Source organism: Oreochromis niloticus, linkage group LG5 (assembly GCF_001858045.2).
Source record: "Oreochromis niloticus isolate F11D_XX linkage group LG5, O_niloticus_UMD_NMBU, whole genome shotgun sequence".
NCBI classification, from domain to species: domain Eukaryota; kingdom Metazoa; phylum Chordata; class Actinopteri; order Cichliformes; family Cichlidae; genus Oreochromis; species Oreochromis niloticus.
The window spans coordinates 10,210,082-10,234,035 of NC_031970.2; the positions used below are offsets into that span (position 1 = coordinate 10,210,082).

General features: G+C 39.0%; 2 protein-coding genes across 20 annotated transcripts in view; one reads left to right on the forward strand and one right to left on the reverse strand.

Moving 5' to 3' along the window:
• The window catches only part of rap1gapb (RAP1 GTPase activating protein b), a 104,396-nt gene extending 94,023 nt beyond the window's left edge, over positions 1–10,373 (forward strand). For 13 of the 19 annotated variants that reach the window (XM_013276620.3, XM_019359071.2, XM_025907130.1 and 10 more), the window contains 13 exons: positions 549–704; positions 877–948; positions 1,037–1,123; positions 1,413–1,565; positions 3,011–3,142; positions 4,318–4,395; positions 5,161–5,270; positions 5,598–5,714; positions 6,107–6,236; positions 6,632–6,722; positions 7,136–7,245; positions 7,915–7,960; positions 8,089–10,373. In XM_013276620.3, coding sequence (XP_013132074.1) covers positions 549–704; positions 877–948; positions 1,037–1,123; positions 1,413–1,565; positions 3,011–3,142; positions 4,318–4,395; positions 5,161–5,270; positions 5,598–5,714; positions 6,107–6,236; positions 6,632–6,722; positions 7,136–7,245; positions 7,915–7,923 — 1,245 coding nt within the window. In that variant the 3' untranslated portion in view covers positions 7,924–7,960; positions 8,089–10,373. The remainder of the gene's footprint in view (positions 1–548; positions 705–876; positions 949–1,036; positions 1,124–1,412; positions 1,566–3,010; positions 3,143–4,317; positions 4,396–5,160; positions 5,271–5,597; positions 5,715–6,106; positions 6,237–6,631; positions 6,723–7,135; positions 7,246–7,914; positions 7,961–8,088) is intronic. The other 6 variants (XM_013276612.3, XM_025907126.1, XM_013276614.3 and 3 more) reach the window with 6 other exon arrangements.
• padi2 (peptidyl arginine deiminase, type II) lies at positions 9,494–19,708 on the reverse strand. The gene is made up of 16 exons (XM_003453670.5): positions 19,487–19,708; positions 17,100–17,271; positions 16,623–16,692; positions 16,335–16,396; positions 16,036–16,153; positions 15,061–15,213; positions 14,726–14,916; positions 14,411–14,514; positions 14,044–14,155; positions 13,537–13,644; positions 13,220–13,371; positions 12,942–13,089; positions 12,705–12,798; positions 12,509–12,588; positions 11,250–11,387; positions 9,494–11,107 (listed from the first exon to the last, which is right to left on the reverse strand). The coding sequence occupies exons 1-16, from the start codon at positions 19,576–19,578 to the stop codon at positions 10,874–10,876; spliced, it is 2,028 nt and encodes a 675-aa protein (XP_003453718.1). The 5' UTR covers positions 19,579–19,708; the 3' UTR covers positions 9,494–10,873.
• Between the last annotated feature and the right edge of the window lie 4,246 nt (positions 19,709–23,954).

The following is a 23,954-nucleotide window of genomic DNA, read 5'->3' on the forward strand; positions in this document are numbered from 1 at the left end:
GCAACTTCAAGCTTTTGGCACCAAAGAAGATGAAGTTATTTTGCAGCCATGATAACATTCAGTCGTCAGCAGATTCATAAAGCATTTTTTGTTTGAGTTTGCAGTACCTCCACTGATACTGAGAATCGTTAATTACCAAAACATCCACACTTTGCTTAAATCATTCAAACTCAGTCTTAACTACAGTGAAAAATCTGTTTGCCAAAACAGATTTCTGTCTGTACTTTCAGAAGTGCTATATATACCCATGAGTTGCATGTTTTTTGTATATATATTTATTTTCTGTAAAATATTGAGATTTTTCATCTTATTAAATTGTTGGAACAAGAGCTTCAAGATGGATTTAATTTTTTGGCTGATGGCGTCACGCGTCTCAGAGGGAGAGATTGTGCTCTCTTGGATTAAAGTCATGTCTACCTTGCCAGTCAGTCTTTTAGAGCGATTGCTGGCAGTGACTTTTTTTTTTGACAGGCCTGTATTTGTGTTAGTAGAAGTGGTCATTTGAGATGTTTCCGCTGTTGTTAGCTTTGTTTATCTGTGCCCTCCAGCTGCAGAGAAAGAGACACATAGGCAACGACATTGTGGCCATCGTGTTCCAGGAGGAAAATACGCCCTTTGTACCAGACATGATCCAGTCTAACTTCCTGCATGCATATGTGGTGGTGCAGGTGGAAAATGCATGCACAGACAATGTCACCTACAAGGTTGGTTCTAAGGACAGTCAGTACTGTATCAAGAGGATTTGAACAATAGGGATTTGTAACACCCATTTATAGATTTGCTCATCCATTATTAAGCAATTTTATTCTACTCTCTAGCTTTTAATAGGGGCATGTGTATTTCAGTCTCTCTAGGCTTACCTGCTTTCTTTCTTAGGTCTCTGTGACAGCAAGAGATGATGTACCCTTCTTTGGGCCTGCTTTGCCTGACCCCGCCATCTTCAAAAAGGTCAGTTAATGCCATATTCTCCTTTGCAAGCACACAGATAAAAAATTGTTTTACTCTGACCTCTCACCTTTTTATTTGTTTTATTCAGGGCCCTGAGTTTCATGAGTTCCTCTTCACTAAACTCATTAATGCAGAATACGCCTGCTACAAGGCTGAGAAGTTTGCCAAGTTAGAGGTGAGAAGCACACTAGAGCAAATTGTGCCAAGGGAGTGTGAATGTCTGTAGTGTTGATGCAGACTTAAGCACACACCTGTCTGCACAGGTCTTCATCCTGCTGGCTGTACTGATACGAAGTGGAAACATAGATTGTTGTCCAAATCATCTCAGGCAACAACCCTGATTCTTATCAGCTTCGTTGCTGATGTTTATCATCCTGAAGCAATTGTTCAATCCCTCGTTTTAAATGGTGAATATTAGGTTTCTAGTAGGTATAAAAACGAATTGTCTTGTTTGTTGTTGTCAGGAGCGAACTCGTTCGGCGCTTTTGGAAACACTGTATGAGGAGCTGCACATAAACAGTCAGTCCATGATGGGTCTGGGTGGCGACGAAGATAAGCTGGAGAACGGGGGAGGAGGAGGAGGTGGAGGAGGAGGAGGCTTCTTTGAATCATTCAAGGTAAACTGTCGTTCCTCATTTGATGGAGTGCCTTGGTAATCTGCAACTCTACATGCATGAGAGAGAATAGTGATGAGTGGAGAAACTTTTAAGGTGCTTTATTTTGTTCGTCCTCTGTCTCTTGGCTGGGATTCTGGGTATTCACACATCAAAAAACAAAGCATTGAAAATCTGCGGTATCTCAAAGGACCAGTCCTGTGGCATTTGCATTCCTTACTTGGCTGTGACTGCTGAACTCAGTGTGTTCTCACATGATGGTGTGGTTTTGAGGCTGTGGAGTGTCCTGTTGTGTATGAAAGGCACTTTGCTCTGACTGAGAGCGCTCCATCAATGACCATTAGGGTGGTGGAGCGTAGCTCAGCTGCTGAGGCACGGCAGTAGAAGCTGTGATGGTGTGTGCCTGATGAACGATTTAATGACCCCTCATTAGGGAGCTGATGGTGCAGTTTGGATGTCTCCTCATGGGCAGCATTCCTTTGCTGTTTTGCTCTTCGCTCTGTGATGATCACTAGTTCTAGGTCATCTTTTCTGCTATTTCTCTGCAACTTCAGAGATATATATATAAAGCTTTTCTTTCATCCTCTCTTGCTCTGCTGTTTGCTAATGTCTGTCTTTCTTCCATACATTCATAAACTTATATAGATGAGCTCCCACCCAAGAAATCCTACCTCATTTTTCTTTCTCACTGTCAAGAATGGTCTTGCTGCTTGGTCTTTTTTCTGGCTCTCTATATACTGTTCTACTCCCTCTTCTGCTTTCTCTCATAATAGTCTTGGTCTTTCTTGCTCATGCTGTGTCTCATGACACAAAACCCAACTCCAGACTCACCGTGTTAAGTGACAATTTACATCCTTAATGCCTGCAAAGCCTACACTCTCTTAAATCCTCTGTGAACCTACATGTCCTCCGCACAGGCTCTCCCCTCTACCTGTTATCCCGCACTGCCCCTAAGTGTTCAATAAATAATCATGCATACATCAACACACTTGCATATGCGCATTTAAGCACACCAATGAACACATACATGCCCATATAAACACATTTTATCCCTTAGCTTTATCACATTTACTGTGATGTACATTTATGTAATGTATAGCATGTAGCTCAAAGAATCATATTCATATGAAATTAAAGAGAAAACAGTGGATGGACTCAGGAGGAACAAATCTGAGTTGGCACTATGTGGAATATAGTTGAAGAAGTACATGTCAGTTAAATCATTCCACTGATTTCCACTAAGGTTTTAGAATGCATAATAATACATAGAGTGGTCTGCTCTAGCAAAATAAAAATATAAAACACATAATCATTTTGATTTAGATTGGATTTCAGTATAGATTCACAATCATTTGAAGTATATAATGCTTTGCACTATTCATCAGGGTGTTGTGTTTCCACATATTAACGTGGATCCACTGACAGCATCTCCTCATTTCTCTCTGTAGCGGGTCATCCGCAGCAGAAGCCAATCTATGGACGCCATGGGCCTCAGTAACAAGAAGTCACACACAGTCTCCACTAGTCACAGTGGCAGCTTTACCCACAATCCCGCAGAGAGTCCCAAAACCCCAGGGATTGTAAGTAGCCCATTTTGGTTCACACGTTGCCCACCTAACACTTAGATTCAGGGTATAGTATACTCGCAGAGCAGTGGGTTCACGTACAAAATAAATTAACCACTATTCTTTCTCGTAAGAAGCACTTTGGGAAATTACTCTTGTTGGCACACTGGAGCACTTTACTTTGATCAGTATGTTCACATCAAAGCACTTGCTTTCATTCCCTAGATTTTAAATTCACTATTGCTTTTACTAAATCACATTTCACTGATCAGCCTTTTTCCACGTACAGTTCATAGTGTTCATGTTAATACCTTTTTTTATTTGGAAAATTAACAGAAGAGCTCATCCGCTATTTGTCATTCATCCTCATCTGTTTAAAGAATCGTTATCTTCACAAAGAGTGACCGACTTCTAGGATGATGTTATAAAAGAATGTCAGTTGTGGAATTAACCCAGTGATTTTCTTATCAGTATATATAGATGACTGATTGCCTGTGAGCCCCAGTCTAGTCTCTATTCCAAGTTGTGAAGTGAGCTCAGTCCAGCTGCTGTATGACTACCCAGACTCCCTTGCTCCTCTGTGCTTTGTCATATATCCTCCTGCAAATATTGTAATTTTTTGAAGCAGCCTTGTGCATGTGTGGCTGAAGAAGATGCATGGCACAAACCATAGGAGCTCACTGTCTTGTTTGTGTCTCTTTGAAAGATAGATAATTTATTTTCAAACTTGTTTAAGATTTGCTGCAGCGTGCCATTTGGTTACTAACTTTACTAACCCAGTTTATAAAAGAAGACAGATTTCTGGAAGCTACCCTTTGGTTTGCATCAGCCTTTTTGCCCCATTTCTTCTTTTTCTGAATGCATCACTAAACTGACTTGTATCCCTCAGGGCAGAAACTGCTGGCATGCCCGCTACCTTGACACTCTATATCCTGCTGTGCCCTCCTATGTTGGACCCCAACCCGCTTCTGCTCTATAACGCCTTTCACTGTTTCCTCGATATTATGTCTTCTCTGTTGAGTCTTGTTGCAGTCTCCTTTTTAAGCATTTTTTGCACCTTGCTGTTTAAATTCTCTGTGCTGTGCGCATGAGATCTTATGATGTGTTCTTTTCTTTTCCTTCCCCCTCTTGCTTTTTCAATCTCCTCTCTCTCTGTTTCTGCTTTCCTTGCCCTGTCTTGTGTACCTCAGTCATTGCTTGTCCCAGGGAAAAGTCCCAGTAAATATGGACGTCGAGGCAGTGCCATAGGGATAGGAACAATAGAAGAGGTCCACGTATATTCTACCTACTTATTTAAACCATTTCTTTAATTTACTATTGTCTTTGTATAAAGTAATGTTTAATTAGTATTTACCTTGTTTTAAGTTTAAAATACAGTTTAATTCCTGTGGCTGTGAGAGGTTTTCGGATTTGAAGAATTTATCAGTTATAATGATACTTGTCGAGTTATAGTTTTAATTACAATTTCCTTCATTTCATTCATTTGCACAACCATTTTGGGTTTTGGTAGACAGAAGGCAGATCAGTATCAGGACTTTCATGCATGAATTTGTTTGCACCATCTTACTTTTAAGTTAGTTAAAAGTAACTGCAAGAGAAAAATATATTGTGAAAGGAGAAGATAAACAAACTCCCACTTGTGTTCTCATAGACAGTCACACATCAATGAATCATACTGCATCTTAAATTAAAAGTGTGCACCAGCCAAGCTGATGTACACGCTGCACCCAAGAAAATAAAATGTCAGAGATGATCAGATGTTCAGAGATAAGAGTAAAAATAATCAGTTAAAGAATATATGATTTTTTGTCTGGAACCAAGTTTATCATGGATTTGTAAAAAAAAAAAAAAAGTTTTTACAAAGTTTGTCATAACTTTAACTCAGGGTTTATCCAACCATCACTTCAGAATTCCTCTACAAGATATTTCTACATGTAGAAAGCTTTCACTGTATGCACTGCATATCATGTTTTGTTGTTATTACACTATCCCCAAACTGTGTGTCTTACTTTCCTCTCCCTACCCACCGTCAGTCATTGATCATTCCTGGGAAAAGCCCAACCAGGAAAAAGTCTGGGCCGTTCAGCTCCCGTCGCAGTAGTGCTATTGGCATCGAGAACATCCAGGAGGTCCAAGAGAGGAGGTGAGAGGACAGAGCAGAGCTGATCAGCAGAGAGTGGGTAGTGAAGAGAGAACAGTGTTGCAACAGATGGAAGACAGGACATTAAAATGAGGGATGCAGCTATTAGAAAATGCACTGTGTAAGATCAAATCCTAAGAGAAGGGCTTGTCAATGCTTGATTTGATTAAAAAAAAACAACTGCACAGCTGTTGGCTGCTGTCAGTGGTTCAGCTCATAATGCTCAGTTTTAGGGTGGAGCCATGCTGAGTGACATGAATGCATTGTAACCATTTATTGTTAAACAAAATCAGATGAGCTATTTTGACTACTTTATATCCTCTCCTGAAGCCGAGAAGTATCACCCAACACCCAGAGGACACCAGAGAGTAGCCACATGTCACAGGAAAACAAATCAGACAACTCCTCCAATCACAGTTCTCCAGAGTTTCCTACCACAAAGAACAGGTGACTGTTAATTTCATTATGTAAGAGTATACTACTTTGTATTATAGTCACACACACATTGAATCCGTTTGAAAAGGCTGCATTGTATTTTGTAGAATGGAACAGTGACATGGACGATTGCTCTCCAAGTCATAGTCCTAATCCTCTTCAGCCAAATGAATATAACAACCCAAAACGTTCACATTATTCAGTCAAACTGTGATCAAGCTATTGTTCCTTTGCTTGTAACTGCTTTTTTAGGGAACAAAAGATGAACTCTGACATAAAGATGGCAAAGTAATTAGACTTTTGAAGTGCACATTATTTTATTTTATTTTTTCAACATTCCTAAATGAACTCGGTAGAAGGAAACCACAAAGTGATTATGTGATCAGAGTGACCCAGGTGTGTAGTTTGGCAATGTGTTGCAGGGCACCGTCTATCCCTGAGGCGCAGGACCTTTCCCGCTCCTCCTCCAATGCCAGCAGCTTTGCCAGCGTCGTGGAGGAGCATGAAGCAGAAGAGGAGTACGACACTGGACTGGTGGGTGGAGTCATTACACATTATCAAGTGCATGCATAAATGTTACTTCCTCCAAAGCCAAAATAAGTCATCAGTGTCCTAGCATTGATGATCCACGAGTGCTTCCATCAGCATTTATTCCACATTTACTGCAGTGAAAATATCGCTTTGGTTTTTATCTGTTATTTGCTGTAAGCTGAACAACTGGGAAAAAAACCCATGAGAAGGCTTGATGGATATCACTCCATTCTAGTTATGACTGGTTATGAAAACAATTTTCTATTTCTTTCAGATAGACTGTCTGCATTTACAAAGAGACAAAAACAAATGCACAGCTGAATAAAACTTTAGTTTTGCTTGTGCTGCCTTCATCTTATTATAAGTTATATTTCAAACTTCCTTTACTCTTCTTCCAGGAAAGTGTGTCTTGTGTTACACCAGTCAAAAAAGATTCATTTGTGTACAGCTCTGGGGTGGAGGACAGTGCCAGCCAAGGAAATCTTCCAGGTGAGCTTCGGAGCTCATATTACTGTCTCAGTAATATCCTGAAGTTGTGGTTACCAAAAGGTCAACTGTTTCACATGTCAAGAGTATCTGGGGGAAATCTATTTAGGGCAGTTGCAAGAATAACACTCTGTTTCCTGAGAAATTAATATTAAAGCACCCTTGAGTGATGGAGCTCAGCTTCCCCATATGGAGCTTACCAACAACAACAGTAGGCATGATTTGTACAATTGAGCAAACTCTTCTTAAATGACTCACATTTACTCTGCTCTGAAAATGTATCCGTTTCCCACACGAAACATACCCCACATTGGGGTTTTTTGCATTTATCCTTTTTTTCGGCTATAACAGCTGGCAGCATTATATGCTTGAGTTTATTAACCATGACAGCAACACATCTGTCCCCTTCCTCCCAGCAGCTTCACGTCTCCAGCAACAACCGGACGCAGCGAGGACATTAGAACCAAAAGGGACAGACAGCCGGTCAAAGATGGAGCGCGCTCAGCAGGAGCACAAGTTCTCATCGGTGAGACAAAGTGCTTGGCGCAAGTCATCAAATAACACCACAATGCTTTCATAAATTGGTAGAATGATTTAATAAGCGACTTGAGTAAAAGGACCAATATTCCTGCTGGTCATATGAAATTGTTCTGGGAAATTATATTCGCCTATTTTTGTTCTACTAGTTTCTGATGCTGTACAGAGTACAGTAATACCTCTACAGGCGTGAGGGTTCAGTGGTTTTAGGTCCACATTCACTTAACATCTGAAAGCATGTTAACTGAATGCATGCTTAAACTAACACTCAAAGTCTATAACTCAGATGTCATTTGTTTTGAAATGATCTAGTAGTCAGCCCAAACAGATGAAAAATCAGAGAATCACTAATCCCACCATCTTCTCAGAAGAATGGGTGTCTATACAGACTTTGAGCCCCATGCATATTTAGTTAGATGTATGTATATTGAGATATTTGACATAATAAGTTGAACTTAGTTTTGCAAAAGGAAAGTTAATTTGTGCAAGTTCATCTTAATTAAGGTGTATTGTCCCTTTTAAATCAAATAAATATAACATGTAAACATGAAGACACTATGCACTAGCATGGCTGAAAACAGAAAGATTAATCAATGCAAACCAATAAATATTTGTATATTGACTGCACCATAATTTCTCATTCCTTATCTGTATGCAGAACTGTTAGCCACTCTGTCGCCCCGTCATTGACATCCATTTTTCAGGTAGGTTATAATGTTGTTACAGCCCAAGGGATAAATTCCTACATTCGTCCATCCCCTTAATCCTTCATTTACCTGATACTTCTTTCTGCCCATTTATGTATTTCTCCTTTTCTCCCCTTTTGTCTAAGCATTCCAATAAGAGGCATCTTTGTCCAAAAGAAGCAAGCCAAGGGCATGTGAACTCCATCGATGCAGAAAAGGAGCAGTTAGAAGCCAGATCAAGCAACTGACAGATCATACTTTTTATGTTTGACTTGGATCTGCTGTGTGACATGACAGACACCTACCTATCACCAAACCTCCTTTTTGTTCAGTACAAAGGAAAAGGACCTCCGCACTCATGCAGCATCTCTCAGCTGGCTTTGCACAGTACATGTGCCCGCCTTCTCATTCTTCAGGCCAGTAAGCTCCAAAACCTAATTCTTATTGTAAAAACTCAAAGATCAGGATTACAAATGGGGATTTAATCTTGTCTTTGTTCAGCCTGTAAAGAGTTGAACTACAGAAGAAAGCTTTGTTTTTTAATGTCAAACTCACATCCCACTGTGATATTGGTTTGACTTTGATGTATCAGGTGTATGTGGCTGTATCTAAGGCCGCATTTTGTGTTTTAATGTTGATGTATTCTTTTCTGAGTATTCTGCAGTAGATATTTGTTGTGTTTTACAACTTCAGCAAGAGTATGTCATGTTTTAATCAAGGGTACTTTCATGATGCTGTTGCTGGTGGATGTAAAAACTATTATTCACCTTTCTCATGAAGTGATGGGTTACATATAAAAGACAAAAACTGTGCCACAGTGAAAAAGAGACCTATTTTAAGAGAAACGTTGACCCTATTGGTTCAGTTTAAGACAAAAAGCAGAGCTGCTGTAGTGCCCAAACCAGCGACACGCATCATCAAATTTGCAAACTTAAAGCAGTTCTTTGAACTTTTCAAAGATCTTTTTCACACCCCATTTGTTGATGTCTGTGTACAGGTGTGTATACAGCAGTAATGTGTACGGTGTAAATCTGCTTGTCAAAATCCTCTCTTCTGTAAACTGGTGCCATGCTTGACATAAAGGTGTTGTCCTTGTGATTTGTGTTTTACCGAAAAACCAGCCGACATCTCCAGATGCAGTGCACACTGCTAATAGAGAGCCAAACGTCACAGTTTCCTACTTTGTATGTAAAGTGTAATATATATATGTGACTTAAACACTACATTTTCAGAGATACTCCTGAACGCTGACCTTTTTGAAAAAAACGATTTGTTGCTGAAATTAAATTACACTGTGACTCGTCTTGAAGTTGCCTTTATGATTGTCACGTGAGCTGCTTTAAAGAAAGGTTATTTTTAAAGGCACTGTGCTGCTGCCTGATGGCTTGAATGTAAAATGAGGCAGAAGTGGAGTCATTTGTACATATTTGCTCACAATAGTTGTACTGTGATTCCTGACGACAGTAAACTTGAGCCTGAAACAGCTCAACTTACATGAGCAGAGAAGCTGCTTCTTTAAGTTAGTTGTAAAGGAAAAAGCTCATACAGGGATGATTTATTTCAGTGACATGACTGAAGCAGACCTTTATTGTCTGTTGTGAATTAAAGACAGCATTTAGTTTGTTAAAGAGACAAAAAGTTTAAAACACTGGACCAAATGTACTGTTTAATGTACTCATCAAGTTGTTTATAGCTAAATCACTCTCAATACAACAAAGGCACAGAAAAATATAGACAAATGTTTTGGTAACAGTAACACATGTCAGTTACAGCCTTTCAGAATCATTTAAGGAAGACGTATTCAAATCATTTTTCCTCCTGAATCCTTGAGTAGATAAAGCCTGCCCTCTTGTGGCTCTGAGTTATTATAGCACATCACTATGTGGTACCATCATCTATCTGTGCTTGCACTGTATGCTAACAACACTGGAAACCAGTCTTCTCTGTGCTTGATTCAAATGATTGTATTGATTCTTGTCAGTTTGTTTAAAAGAAACGTTTGTACATATAGCTTTTTTTTGTAAAATAAGCTAACTAAAAAGTTTAATAAAGATGAAAATGCATACAGTGAATAAAGTTCCAGAGTATTTCTGCAATAAACAAACAAATCATGTTTACCATTTAAGTATTTCTGTGTGACAATGAAGCACATTCAATGTAAAATGATTGATAAGAAACTTAAAAGCATTCATCATTCATGAAGGCAGAGATGACGCTCTGTAAGGCTTCCAAGCCATCTAATACACCAACCCAACCACCACCATCTGCTACTTTTAAAGTTAAATCCCCAAGATTTTTATGAAATCCATTCCCAGACTGGATACCAAATACATGTGTTTTAACATTCTGTAAGTACATCTTTGTATATGTATAGATTTGTTAGTATCATCATTTAGTTAGTCCACCATTGCATCACTGCTAACTGATTCCATTTAGAGGCACATGAAACATAGCATGCATGCCTTACTTACCCTGTTTACACTGTGTCAGAGCTACATTAAGATACTCTTAATGCAATGTAGTCTGTTTCCACAGCTGCTGCTCCCTTACCTACAAAATCTTTAAGTGGTATAATGGGGTTAAGGGGGGGGGGGGGGGGGGGGGGGTTACACTGTTTATTTTCAGCTTTTTTTTTTTTTCCCCCTTTCGTTTTTTTAATCAGCAGAGTAAGAACATTGTGGAAATATTTCTTAAGCTCAACAATGTACCGTAGCTCTTTTCATCATTCTCTGCATGACCTTAGAAAACAGTTGCATTTATCACCGACGATCCTTTCTACTTTCTTATTTTGTAAAGCAACATTTGCTGATCTTTAGTATTCATTACAAAATGATGACAATGAAGTGTTTGCTATGGCAATACAATAATTTTCATGATGGGTGTCACCAAATCAACCAGGGCTGAAATCTTTCTATGTCATAGCTATATTATTTACATCTCCAGGTTCCACCACTTGAACTCAAAGGGTTCCCTGCGGACATTGGACCCACAGTGGACCTCTCCCAACAGCTGGTGGTAGGATGAATAGTCATCAATGAACGTGCACTTGAGGCCCAGGCCTTCCATTAGAGAGCACATCTCAGCCTCGAGTGCACATCGTCCATTCACTTTGGGGCCAAAGGGCTTTGGGATACCAAGGTTTTTCCCCAAAACAATCATGTTCACCTGGAAACAAATATATGTACAACAAATATAGCAAATATAGTTATTCTGTCAGCCCAAAGATTTATTTACATCTTTTTTTTTTCTCTCAACTGGCAGGAGCTTTGATGCCTAATAAAATATAATGTAAAATTTATGAACATACCATGTCAGGATAGTAAGCTACTGCTCTATACTCATTTTCATCCTCCACTAGTTTGAAGAGGATTGGCAGATCAATGATGTCTTCATCGTCTAGGCCTAGTTCCCTCTTCAACACATCTCGGTTCCAGTCGATGCAGCTCTGGAAAAAAAAAAATAATATATGCCTCTAAAATTAATGTCATTTTGCTTGTTAAATTACTGTGCTCAAAATATCAAACATTTTACCATAGTGGTTCATATGTTAATTTTGGTTTACGTACCACCACAATCTAGCCAAACACAAATGTACCCAATAGTATGTGAATATCAGCCCTAATATGTAGGTTAAGATCATTTAACCACATTAATTGCAAACATTTCTCTAAAAAAAAAAAAAAAAAAAAAAAAAAAAAATTCATGCATACATCCATGCACGTGTCTTTGATGAAGCACTTATCGCTAAACACAGTCACACTGCACAGCTCAGTGACTTTAGGGTGGCTTGGTCATAGGAGGCCATTTTTACACTAAGTCAGTTTAACAAATGTCTGGTCAGTGTTGTCACGGAGTGCAAACATCTATGAGAAGAAACAGCATGTGTAGAAGTATGCTACATAGGTTCATAGGCTGTAGAGTACTGATGCACACAGTAAAAATGAAACTAGGGATTTAAAGGACAAACGGCTTCTGAGAAAAGCACAAAAAATGTCTGTTTGGACCTTTAAAAGTTGTAATGACAAAGGGGCTCAGAAGTATAACATGAGCAATGCCAAATGCACGCTAGGGTGGGGTAGAGTACAATGCAATTGGACTCTAAAGCAGCTGAAATATCTTAAATGATGAATCCTTCTTTACTAATGCTGCCTGAAAACAACTGCAAGCTTGTTGGAAAGATAATAATGTTGTGGGGCTGGTGGCCATGAATTAGTGCTGATAAAAAAAATTCCTAATGTACAGCATCCTGGCATTCCCCATTCCAATACCTTTGGCAAGAATTGAAATGCTGACTGCGTGCCAGCCACTCTCACTCAAAAACAGTTGTGCTTTCACTAATGCCATTGTGGATGAATGGGAGCAAATCCTGCAACGAGGTTCTAAAATCCAGTGGAAAGCCTTCCTAGAGAGTAGAGGCTGTCATAGCACTATATTAATGCTCGTTGCCAGAATGCGATATTCAGCAGTTAGATGTCTTATCTTTGTTTACATACTTGTGTCTTAGTGCCTGAACTAGCATACCATCTTCTTTTTTGGTCTTCAATCTATTCCTACAATCCCACTCACCTGCACATAGTTATTTTCAGCTTGGAGTTTTTCATCCTCAAGGATTTCATCCAGTGTTATTTGTTCTGCATTTGTCAACCCTGTTTGGGAACATCGTTCAGAGTGAGTGATAAGGCTCGGTGCCATGATGAATTTGTGCATTGCTAAGATGCCCTTGCATATATTCTACAGACGCTGCAGATAAACACTGGCCTACCATCAAACAATGTGGCTTGTCCGTGTCCACTGTTCTGTAGGCCTCTGAATAGTTTGTAGCCTGCGTCTGGGCTGGCCAACAGCAGTCGGAAACCCTGTGAACAGACAAACAGGAGACAAAGATAACAGTGAAGCTCTCATATCCTGACAGCTTATACAATCCCACAATGTACAAAACAGCAAGTCACTATCAAGCAGATGCAGCACCAGATTCACTTCAGTAGGAAATTTTATTTACCTTTCTGTCAGGTGCAGGAACGAAAGTCATGAATTCATCCACGTGGCCAACAAGGAGCCAGTCAGAGAACAAGGCGATGGGCTCCTGAACCTTCTGAGCCCACAAGAAGTCTTGAACCACTTTGGTCATATTTCGTCCTTTAGTTGCCCTATAAGAAATAAAAAGGTTTCACTTTGCAAAAGTCATCTGTAACATTTCTGCTCTTGGTACATTTGCTTATAACTCATGAGTTATAAGCAAAAAACAGGAATTCATGTTTGAATTTGTTAGAAACTCACGTAGGGAAGGCAACCCCAATGATGATTCTTCCCAGGGGGTATTTTTTTCCATTTACTGTGACAGGAGGACTGACCTCCAGATTGCCAAACGAATCTAAACTGCTCACATGTTCATCTAGGGCCACCCTTGTCACATAGCCAAAGTCGGGACCCTAGACAAAGTAAATAATTGTTTGTGTTTTTTTAATCAATCAGTGCAAGTAATGTAATTTTCTGCTTTGGCCTATAATTTGATTAATAAAACCAATGTGAATCATATACAATCAAAGCTTTTAATGACATCAAGAGTAAAAACTTATTCTAGGCTTTTCTCCTACAAGCAGCTCATCATATGGAAAGTTTGCTAGGTCGCCATCTCTCGGGGAATCCAGAACAACAGGAAAACGATGATGAGGTGAATCGATGTAACCAAATTCCAGTTCATCCTGAAAAATGGAAAATATATGTTATATTTATGCTGTCCTCTTGGCTTAGTTGATTAGAGAATTTTTCACTTGTATAGAAAAAAAAAAAAATGACATTTTTTTTCTCCGTGTGAATGAATAGAAACATACGTGTTTGCAAATGTTTTTTCTTTTTTGTGATTTTCCATCTTGCAGTGTGGTTGTTGTGAAACCAGTTGTTATTGTGTAATTTTTCAAAGAAACACTTTAATAGTGAGTTATCTTGTTCTTTGAGGTTTTCGTGTGTATGTTCCTCTTATTTACGGTTCCTGTTTACTTGGAGTTATAAAACCACAATGTTACCATCATTAAAACTCATAACCCTTCCTTGTTTAAAAAAACAACAACAAAAAAAAAAAAAAAAAAAAAAACACGGCTTACCTGCATCCAGCGGTCTCCTCTGTTGACATATTCATGACAAATGTTCAGCTTGTACCCGCTCTTCGCAACAAGGTTCCTCATTCCTTTCAGGAACTGGTAGTTATCAGATGTACTAACAAAGAAACAGTCAAGCAGTTTTTAGATTGTGCCACAAGATAAGTAACATATTTTTATTTATTTTAGTGAGAGCTTTAAAAACAATTTAAAAATTAAATATTCAAAAGTACAAACAACAAATGTCTGTGAAAGCAGTTTTTACACAGACAAACAGGTTTGGCTTTCTTGGAAGGAAAGCAAGCTAAGGGGAATGTGTGACAGCAACAACAGCTGTCACCATCATGCTCATTATTCATGAGTCTACACTAACCTGCAGACAAACACCTCTACAGGTCGAAGCGTGTTGGGTGTCATGATCCATGGTGCCACTTTAAACACAACTTTGTCTGTAAAAATCGGCGTCTCAGGGAGACCCTGTTGAAACATGCGAGAGGCTGTTGAGTACTGCCGGTTATACTCCATTCTGTTTGTTTGTAATGCAACATTAAAAAATTAATTCAAAAACTTCAATGTTACTGGATTCACAAAATGTATCCGCTACAGTTATGCTGCAGTTAAGGGTGTAAAGAAAGAAGATGATTAAATAAAGCAGTGTTACACTGTAACGCTATACTCTGGATCTTACATCAGAGATTGGTTCTAATAGACTGAGGTTGATGGTGACGAGTCCATTGAAGTCTTTGTCAGGAAACCTCAGGCCCTCCACATAAAAGTTCATCTCTGCCACACCTCCAAGGTAAGGCACTTCCTTGGACAGCACATCACTGCTCAGCACCAGTGGATAGTCTTTCACAAAGAGATTGTAAAGTTTCTGTGCTGAAGTAAGAATAACAGAAAACAGGTTAAATACTTAGGCGGTTAACTAAGAAAAAGAATGTGTTCAAAACATGCTTTTACAGATCATGTGACATGCACATCAAATGTTCCGGGGGTTTTCTTTATACCCACTTCTTTACTCACATAGGCCACTATTTGGCACTTCAGTGGATCGGTTTCTGAAGACTCGAACACTCTCTGCATCTCCCTGAGAGATGTGCATGGTTAGTTTGTAGCCCTCTGGGAGTTTCCCTGGGCCTTTGGTCCGCAGCACCATGACAGACATGTCCTTTAGATCTGTACATACATAAAAATTAATGCCGTTGGCACCATAGAATTTTTTCCCATCTCAGGTGTTGTGCCTGGCTGTAGTCACTGACTTACAGTAGGGGCTTTGATCCCGCACTATAGCGCAATTTGGTACCTTCCATATCTGTACTAGTTACTCCTTCAGTGCTGAAGAGACTTCTTTTTTTTTTTTTGACTGTTCCACATGCTGCAGACGTCAACCTTTGACTGAGCAAAAAAATGACTTAATCTGACTAACAGTAAATCTTTTTTGACAGTTAACATGAACTTGAATCATGCTCTTGATAGAGGAAATGCTGAAATCAAGAAATGTGACATACTGACTTGTGACATCAGCAATGTCATGCAATTACACAATTTCCTTTGGGATTAATAGAGTATTCTGATTCAGATTCAATTTTGTGCTACTATACCTTGCTATCATTTTCATGTTGACTGGCAATTTGGTACCTTCCATATCTGTACTAGTTACTCCTTCAGTGCTGAAGAGACTTTTAACTGCTCCACATGCTGCAGACGTCAATCAGCATGTGGTAGTGTTTCTGGTAACTGTACACCGTTACACATAACGCGTGACCTGCATATACTATCAAATTTCAGCTCTACTGGTTTTTTTGTTTTTGTTTTTTTGTTTTTTTATCTCTACCCTTGTGAACCTTTGTTTCTCACAAGACAATTCTTTATCAGACTAAGAATAAGAATGGCTTTTCTAATGCCAGGGAAAGTTCAAAAAAGCTTGTGGCACAGAAAACAAATGAAAAAATAGAGTATTTATTGGTGAAAACTGAAGCTGCACTAATAGTGCTTTACCAGACACTTTATAAATGTTTTTCTCCTCGCTGTCTGGTGTCTTCTTGTAGGTCTTTTCTGAGTCACAGTTGACCAAAAGGATGGCTCCATGCCCATCAGGACCCCATTTCCAAGAACCCTAAAATATTTTCAAAAAAATGGAAATGTGCATTTTTGACTTAAAGACTTCAGCAAAATCTTCTGAAAATAATTGCAAGCTGAATAAGCATGTTTACATCTTGCCTTTACTGACATACAATGGAAATGTGATATTGTGTTGAAGTAGTTCTGTCATGTAAAGCTGAAACATTTTAGATCACCTTATTAGGGTTGTTTTTCTCCACGATGCCATCTCTATCAGCATCGACATCCAGTGAGAGCTCTGCATTACAGAAAGCTTGTTGATCACACACCGCTTTTCCAGATACAGGCTCAGATCGCAGTACAGCTATTGTTTTGTTTTTTCATATCACAATCATCATGTATATGAAACTCTGGTGAACCGTACATCATGTTTGGATTGTAATGAGCAATAAAATGTACTATTTTACAGACAAAACAACAAGTTCTTAGTAAAATGCATGTTGCATCATTATAATTTAACTTACCAACAGCTGTCAGATGCACAACTGCTCTCCCTAAGACCTCTTTATTCGCCCCATAGTACTGGACCGACAGCTTTTAAAATAAAAGACATAAGCTGATGATGTGCAGAAATTTAACAGGTATTAATTTTATATTGTTTGATTGTGAGTTGTCCATTGTAAAGCAAATAGCAGTGAGCCCTGGTAATTTCAACAGTTACAATTTAATCATATACAAAAGTACAAATCCTGACAGGAGCTCGGTTTGACTGTATTTTTACCCACAGGTCCAGGAAAACTGAGCAAAAAAATGACTTAATCTGACTAACAGTAAATCTTTTTTGACAGTTAACATGAGCTTGAATCATGCTCTTGATAGAGGAAATGCTGAAATCAAGAAATGTGACATACTGACTTGTGACAGCAACGTCATGCAACTACACAGTTTCCTTTGGGATTAATAGAGTATTCTGATTCAGATTCAATTTTGTGCTACTATACCTTGCTATCATTTTCATGTTGACTGGCATGGTCCCTGCTGATGAGCAGGACTGAGTTTTCAGTGAGAGGGATGGGAGAGAGGTGGGATGTGTCCCGAGGAGTGGGGCTGATGCTGTACTGAACATTGGCAGTGCCTTTCACGGAGAAGAACTTGGAGGTGGGAGGGGCACTCCTGAGAACCAGACAAAAGCACAATTTGATGACAGGTGTTTTATACAACACAAACATATTGTATTAAACATGAGGTCCACTTCAAAAAGCGCATATTTTTCTCCATGTACATATGAGGAAGTGCTCTGACGTACACAGACAAGCCACAAGCTTTAGCCACAGTGATATCGGTCTGCTTAGAAACTGACCTGATAAACTGAACAAGTCATATTCTTGTCATTTCTGTAGCTTTTCGTGCTTTTTACACCATTTTTTCTTGAGCCACTAGGAACATGATAATCTTGTATCATACTAGGTTGCAGAGGGTTTTTTTTAACTCATGTGTCAGCTGTTTGTTTAGGAATAGGCGCCATTCAGTCACAACTGAAAGAGTTGGTCTGGCAAAGCTGAGACCACAACGTAGACAACTTGACGTGGCACAAATGCTGATGTCTTCACGGCAAAAACTTCTTGAAGGTGACATTTACTGAATGGTTTAATAACGCTCTATAATACCATGATGGTTGTAGTAGACATAATTTATTGACTTTGCACTACATAAACTGGCAGCTGGAATGTGTCAGAATTCTATTGTTTAACCTGAAGGATGATATTTGTGTGCAGTTCCTGGTGGTGGCAAATCTAATAGTCTTTTGTTTGTGGAAAGAATCAACAGTCTTTCATTGTTGCTGTTAACAGGAGAGACTTTGTTTTCCAAAGAAATGTATGGTGTACATTCTGCCAAATGCCAGCCTACATAACAGAGAGACAAGGGATTACTGACTCGGCAGAGTGGGAGACTGGAATATGGACGGGACCACCTGGGCCTCAAAGGGGTTTTAGAATATCCAAAAACACTTTCTATCGAGAATTACTTTGATTTTAACACTAACTTCTTTTGATTCTATCAGTCCCTACGTAGAGAACACTGACAGAGATACTGGAGACTGTGATTCCAATGTGCGATTTAAATGTTAATCACCAAGACAACTCTTGTTTTGTGTACAAATGAATAATGAACTTCAGATGAGTTTACTAATTCCTGAAATAATGTTTTTGACCGATCATGGCTAACCAACAGTACTACTCTTTTAATGGAGAAGAGAAAGTCTTTTGGCTGTTTGATCACAACCATCACAACCACATACACTGCCAATAAAAGGTAATGAATAATAACACATGCATTTGCTTTATATTATCAGTATTGTTTGTAAAAAGGATCTGGGTGGACCACACCTGGATGTGGAAAACAGCTTGCTCTCTGGCCACCCAGCTTTAAAATAAAATCATGACCTCTTTTGTCCAGCAGTCCCTGACTTAATGATGTTACTAAAATAGGGATAAAATAGGACTAATAATTTAAAGTATAACATACACTATATGGACCACACAGTATTGTGCCACACCTCTTAATCTTTGAATGCAGGTATTTTAGTCCCATTGCCACAGATTTATAAAATCAAGGATCTATCAATGCAATCCGCCTTTACCAACATTTCTTAAATAATGGTCGTAGAAGAGCACAGGTACTATAATAGCATGTAAATTCTCTGTAAAATCTCTTCCCTTTTAGATAATCCAGGAGCAGCTGCGCCGTTGCAAACTGGACGGTTCAGTTACTACAGAAACTTGGTCACGACGCTACGAAACAGGGCCGCAGGGTGCCGAAACCTATATTACCTGAAAGTCTTCAACGCTCTGCTGACTCGGTAATTACTTCCAAACCTCCTCTGGTATTAACATCAGTACAAAAACTGTGTGCCGGGAGCTTAATGGCGGCACATGCCCGACCAGCTTCTGCAGGTGTAATGTTTAAGTGTCCCAATACTTAGGAACACTTCTGCCCCAACATAGTGTATACTGGTACTATTCAAAAAAAAACAACCGATACGATGCCAAAGGTATCATAAAATTGAATCAACATTTCACTAAATATTTTTGCAAATAATTAACTTCTCTAATGTAGAATACTGCACGGATGTTCTATTCCATTAAATTAAAAAACCAACGCCACTGTGAAGCGTGCGCATTTTTAATGATAGTGAAAATACAATCTGCACACGGGATACATAAACATATGGACAATCGGCTACGACATTTGATAGAACATTAATACTACCACAAAGTAACGCGTTCGGAATGCAACATAATCTCAACCCCTAAGCAAAATATTTCACTTAACTCAGGTGAGCTTTTTTGGCGAAGAATGTATTATAGTGGTTTGAGCAAGCTCCTACCTGTTCAGGTTGACATTTAGCTTCGAGCCAACTACGTATAATACTCTCGTAGTTTTGCCATAATCTATTCTGAGCGTGCGGGGATGGATCATGGCTGCCGTCTTCTCGCACTGTTAGACAGAGACTGACCACAAACGTCCGGCGATTGCTGCAACAGTACAGAGAAGTGAAAGCCCAAACTTCTAAACTGCTTCAGACTAGCGCGACAACTCAACATAAATACTGCAGGTATAGGCTACTAGGCTTAGGCTTTGTGCGGTGATTGGTCAGTCAAATTCCACTCCACCCCCTCCAGTGACCACATATCCTATGGCAGCAGTTCTTTATTCTTATCTATTGATCTTTCCATTTACCGACATCTTCTGGAGGAAATTGGGCTTTGTGCACATTTCAACTATTAATGATTGAATAGACTGATTTTATATAGTTAACTACTTTTCCTGAGCATTCAAAGCGCTTTATACAACTTGTCTCATTCACCCATTCATACAAGCACTTTTATCCATGCTTTTTCTACGTAAGAGGTTTCTCTACATTCACACCCATTCACACTCCGATGGATGCATCGGAGCAACTTGGGGTTAATATCTTGCACATGATATTTAGCATGGACACTGGAGCAGCCAAGGATCGACCCACCAACTTTCCGATAAGTAGCAGATGACCTCATGAGCTATAGCCAACCCAGTACGAACAGATGACTTGTATTTTTTTTTTCTGTATTTACTTTAGGTTTTAACAGACACATTGTGACAACTGACACCAACCAGCGCACTTACCCTCTGCACCATAGAGCCGCACCCTTCAAGATCTCTCAGCAGTATGCACTGAACAGTGCTATAAAAACGCACTTGAACAGTCACTTGAAAGTTTTCTACGTAATGTTCTCGCCACTGTTACCAACATTATAACGTGCATATAGAGCTGAGTATGTGTGTTTAGAGTCGTGTTAGTGTTTCATCTTACCTGTTCACCTTTGCTTACAAAGAGGTTCCAACAACGTAGAGAAGTCGCTGCGTTTTTTGTGTATCTAGACGACATGTAAGTTGATTACCCGTGGTAACGTTTCTTTTCTTATTTAAGAAAGCAGGTATATGTGGAGGGACATTGGTTTGGGAAACCTCTTGAAACATGGTTGACGGCTGTTTGCCTCCTGTGAAGAGTAGTAGGTGTGTGCAGTACTGTATCTGAAAAGCCTAAGTAGCTCATGTAATTTGCAGTAGGAGGGACAAGCTTACAAGCCTTCCCATCTTTAAAATAATTTGCCAAAAACCGTTAATTAAAATCTTCAGAGGAGTTGTGCAACTTATGATTGGTTGAGGCCAATGGAAGTTTTTGTTCCGCACCACAGACATTGCTGTATATTGCAAAGGCATGACCAACCTGCTAGGGCATGTCATTGGTTAAAGGACTGTATTGTACTGTGTGTCTGTATGTACAATCATTTTGTTGGTGTTTGTGGGAATAAATAAGTAGCCCTTGAAAACTAGGTTACAGAATAAGGGACAGGTTCTGTTTGCTGTCACCATCTGGGTGTTTGGAGGTTAATGGTTAATCTGCGTTTAACACTGGATACTGTGTTTCCTCTCAAAAAGAAAGCAAAAAAATCAGAAAGCTTTGACTCTCTGATATAAATCGCAAACACACACCTTAAAGCAGATAACCTGTAAGCTGGAGAGGAAATTGTGATGCACTAAAGATTTTCATTCGGTTTATAAAAATAGTTTTCTGTTCTATAAAAAAAAGTGCAGAAACGTGCTGTAATTACACAACAACATGAAAAGCTTTTACTTGATCCAGTTGTCTTAGCTAATTATAACCCAATCTCCAACCTTCTTGTTATGTTAAAAAAAAAATCTTGAAATCAATGTTATTAATGTTATCAATGAGCTAACTGATCATTTACAGTGGAATGGTTTATTTGAAGAGTTTCAGTCAGGATTTACAGTCAATTTCTATCATAGAATATAAACTGTCATATAACTGAAACAGAATAGGAAGAGATCCCTCTGTAGAGCTACCCATAGGACATTTTACTGTACTATTCATCACTGATAGAGGATAACGTTTCTATCATAGAATAGAAACAGCACTAGTTAAGATTATGAATGACCTGCTTATGGCCACTGGCAGTGGACCTAGCTCTGTGCTTGTCCCATTAGACCTCATTCTATACTGCTCATCATAACATTTTAATACAGATTCTTAATTCTTACTTCTACTAATTCTTAGTATTAAAGTAAATGTACTCCAATGGTTTGAATGGTATCTACCTGAAAAATTCCAGTTTGTGCATGTAAAATAAAGTTAGTCATGGAGTTCCACTGGCTTCAGTGCTGGGGCCGATAATTTTTACATTATGCATGCTTCTCATAGCAAGTATTAATATAAACTACTGCACTCATTTTTATTACTATGCAGATGATACCCTGATATCCAGGTATATGAAGCCACAAATCAATTAGCTAAACTAGTGTCATGTCTTAAAGATATAAAGATGTAAAGGCCTGGATGTAATTTTCATCTGCTAAATTCAGACAGAACTGAGGCTATCATGGTTGGTCCTAAAAATTATGATGTCTAACAGGATAATCTGGATAGCAGTATTTTGGCCTCCAGTGAGACTGTGGGGAATCGTGAAGTCATTTTTGATAAGAATATGTTAATGTGCACATTAAACAGACATTAAGGACAGCCTTCTTTAATCTGTGCAGTATCCCTGAAACATCCTGTCTTAAACTGAGACTGAAAACCTAATACATGCATTCATTACTTCTAGGCCAGAATTTTGTAAACCATTATTATTAGTTGTCCCCAAAGTTCCCTGAATAGCCTCTAGGTAATTCAAAATGTTGCAGCTAGAATGCAAACAAGAATGAATAAGAGAGATCATAATTTTCCCATATTACATTTAAAATACCTCTCCTCACATTCAGTATTAGCATCATATTGTCCTAACAGAGCACTTCAATCTCAGACTGCAGGCTTACTTGTGGTCCTTAAAATACATAAAAGTAGACTTGGAGGAAGAGCCTTTAGCTATCAGACCTCTCAGACCACTCCTGTGGAACCATCTCCCAGTTTAGATTTCGGACATAAAGATAGATATCCTCTCTATTTTTTAAGATTAGACTCAAAACTTTCAATTTGATAAAGATTATGGTTAATATGCCACTTCAGTATGTCAGTAAATGTGCTTGCTCATTGGGGATCATCTGATTGTTGGGGTTTTCTCCATTCTGAGGAGACTGCTATTGTGATTTGGTGGTATATATGAACTTAACTGAATCAAACTGAACTGAGCCACATTAACTGCAAACAGATCTATGAATATCATGCATACATCCATGCATGTGCCTTTGAAAAACCACTGGTGACAAAACATGGGGTCACACTGCACAGCTCAATGACTTTAGGGTGGCTTAGTCACAGGATGCCATCTTTACACTAAGTCAGTTTGACAAATGTCTGCCCAGTGTGGTCATAGTAAAGTGTAAATATCTAGGAGCAAAAACAGCTTGTGAAGCAGTATGCTACAGAAGTTCCTAGACTGCAGAGTACTCATTCTCACAAGAAAAAATGTTTGGAAGTTGGATGTTAGAGACTGCTGAAAACATGTAATGGCATGTGTACACAAGACATCAAGGCAAGACATCAGCAGCGGCAAATGTCAGCTGGGGTGGGGTAAAGTGTTATACAATTGGAGTTTCATGTTATGGTTTCCTGGTCCTGCAGGTTAGATTAACCCTTTTCTCTTCTTTTTTAAATTGTATTTTATATTTACATGTTTGAAGCAAATCAGTCATTTTTCTTCTTTCAGCTGCTCCTTTTAGCGGTTGTCACAGTGGATAATCTACCTCTATCTCACTGTATCTTTAGGATCTTCCTCTGTTACACCGTTTCCTCCTTCACTACATTTGAGAATCTTTTCTGTTATCTTCCTCTTTTCCTCCTGTCTGGGAGCTCCATATATATCCACTATCTCTCCTCTGCACATGTCCAAACCATTTTGACCATGCCTCTCTAACTTTGTCTCTAAATTGATCTGATATACTCATTTCTAATCCTGTCCCTCCTGGTCATTTCCAGTGAAAATCTTGGCATCTTCAGTTGTGCGACATCCAGCTATGCTTCACATTCACATCTTTTTGACAGTGCTATCTTTTCCAACCTCTCTCTCTTTCATTCACATGTGTATTCTGCCTTGCTTTTACTGACTTCTATTCCTCTTCTCTCCTGAGCATTCCTCCACCTGCATCATAAGGCTCTATTCTGCCTGCTCCCTAGATCACAATGTCATATGCAAATATCATAGTCAAATGGTTTTCCACTGACTTCCCCCTTACCGATTTGCTCCATTCATCCATCCTCTCTCTCCCTCCCTTGCTCCCTGCTCTCTCTCTCTCTCTCTCTCTCCATTAATTAGCTCAACAGAAAAAAATTCTTATAAAATTTAAATTGAATCAGT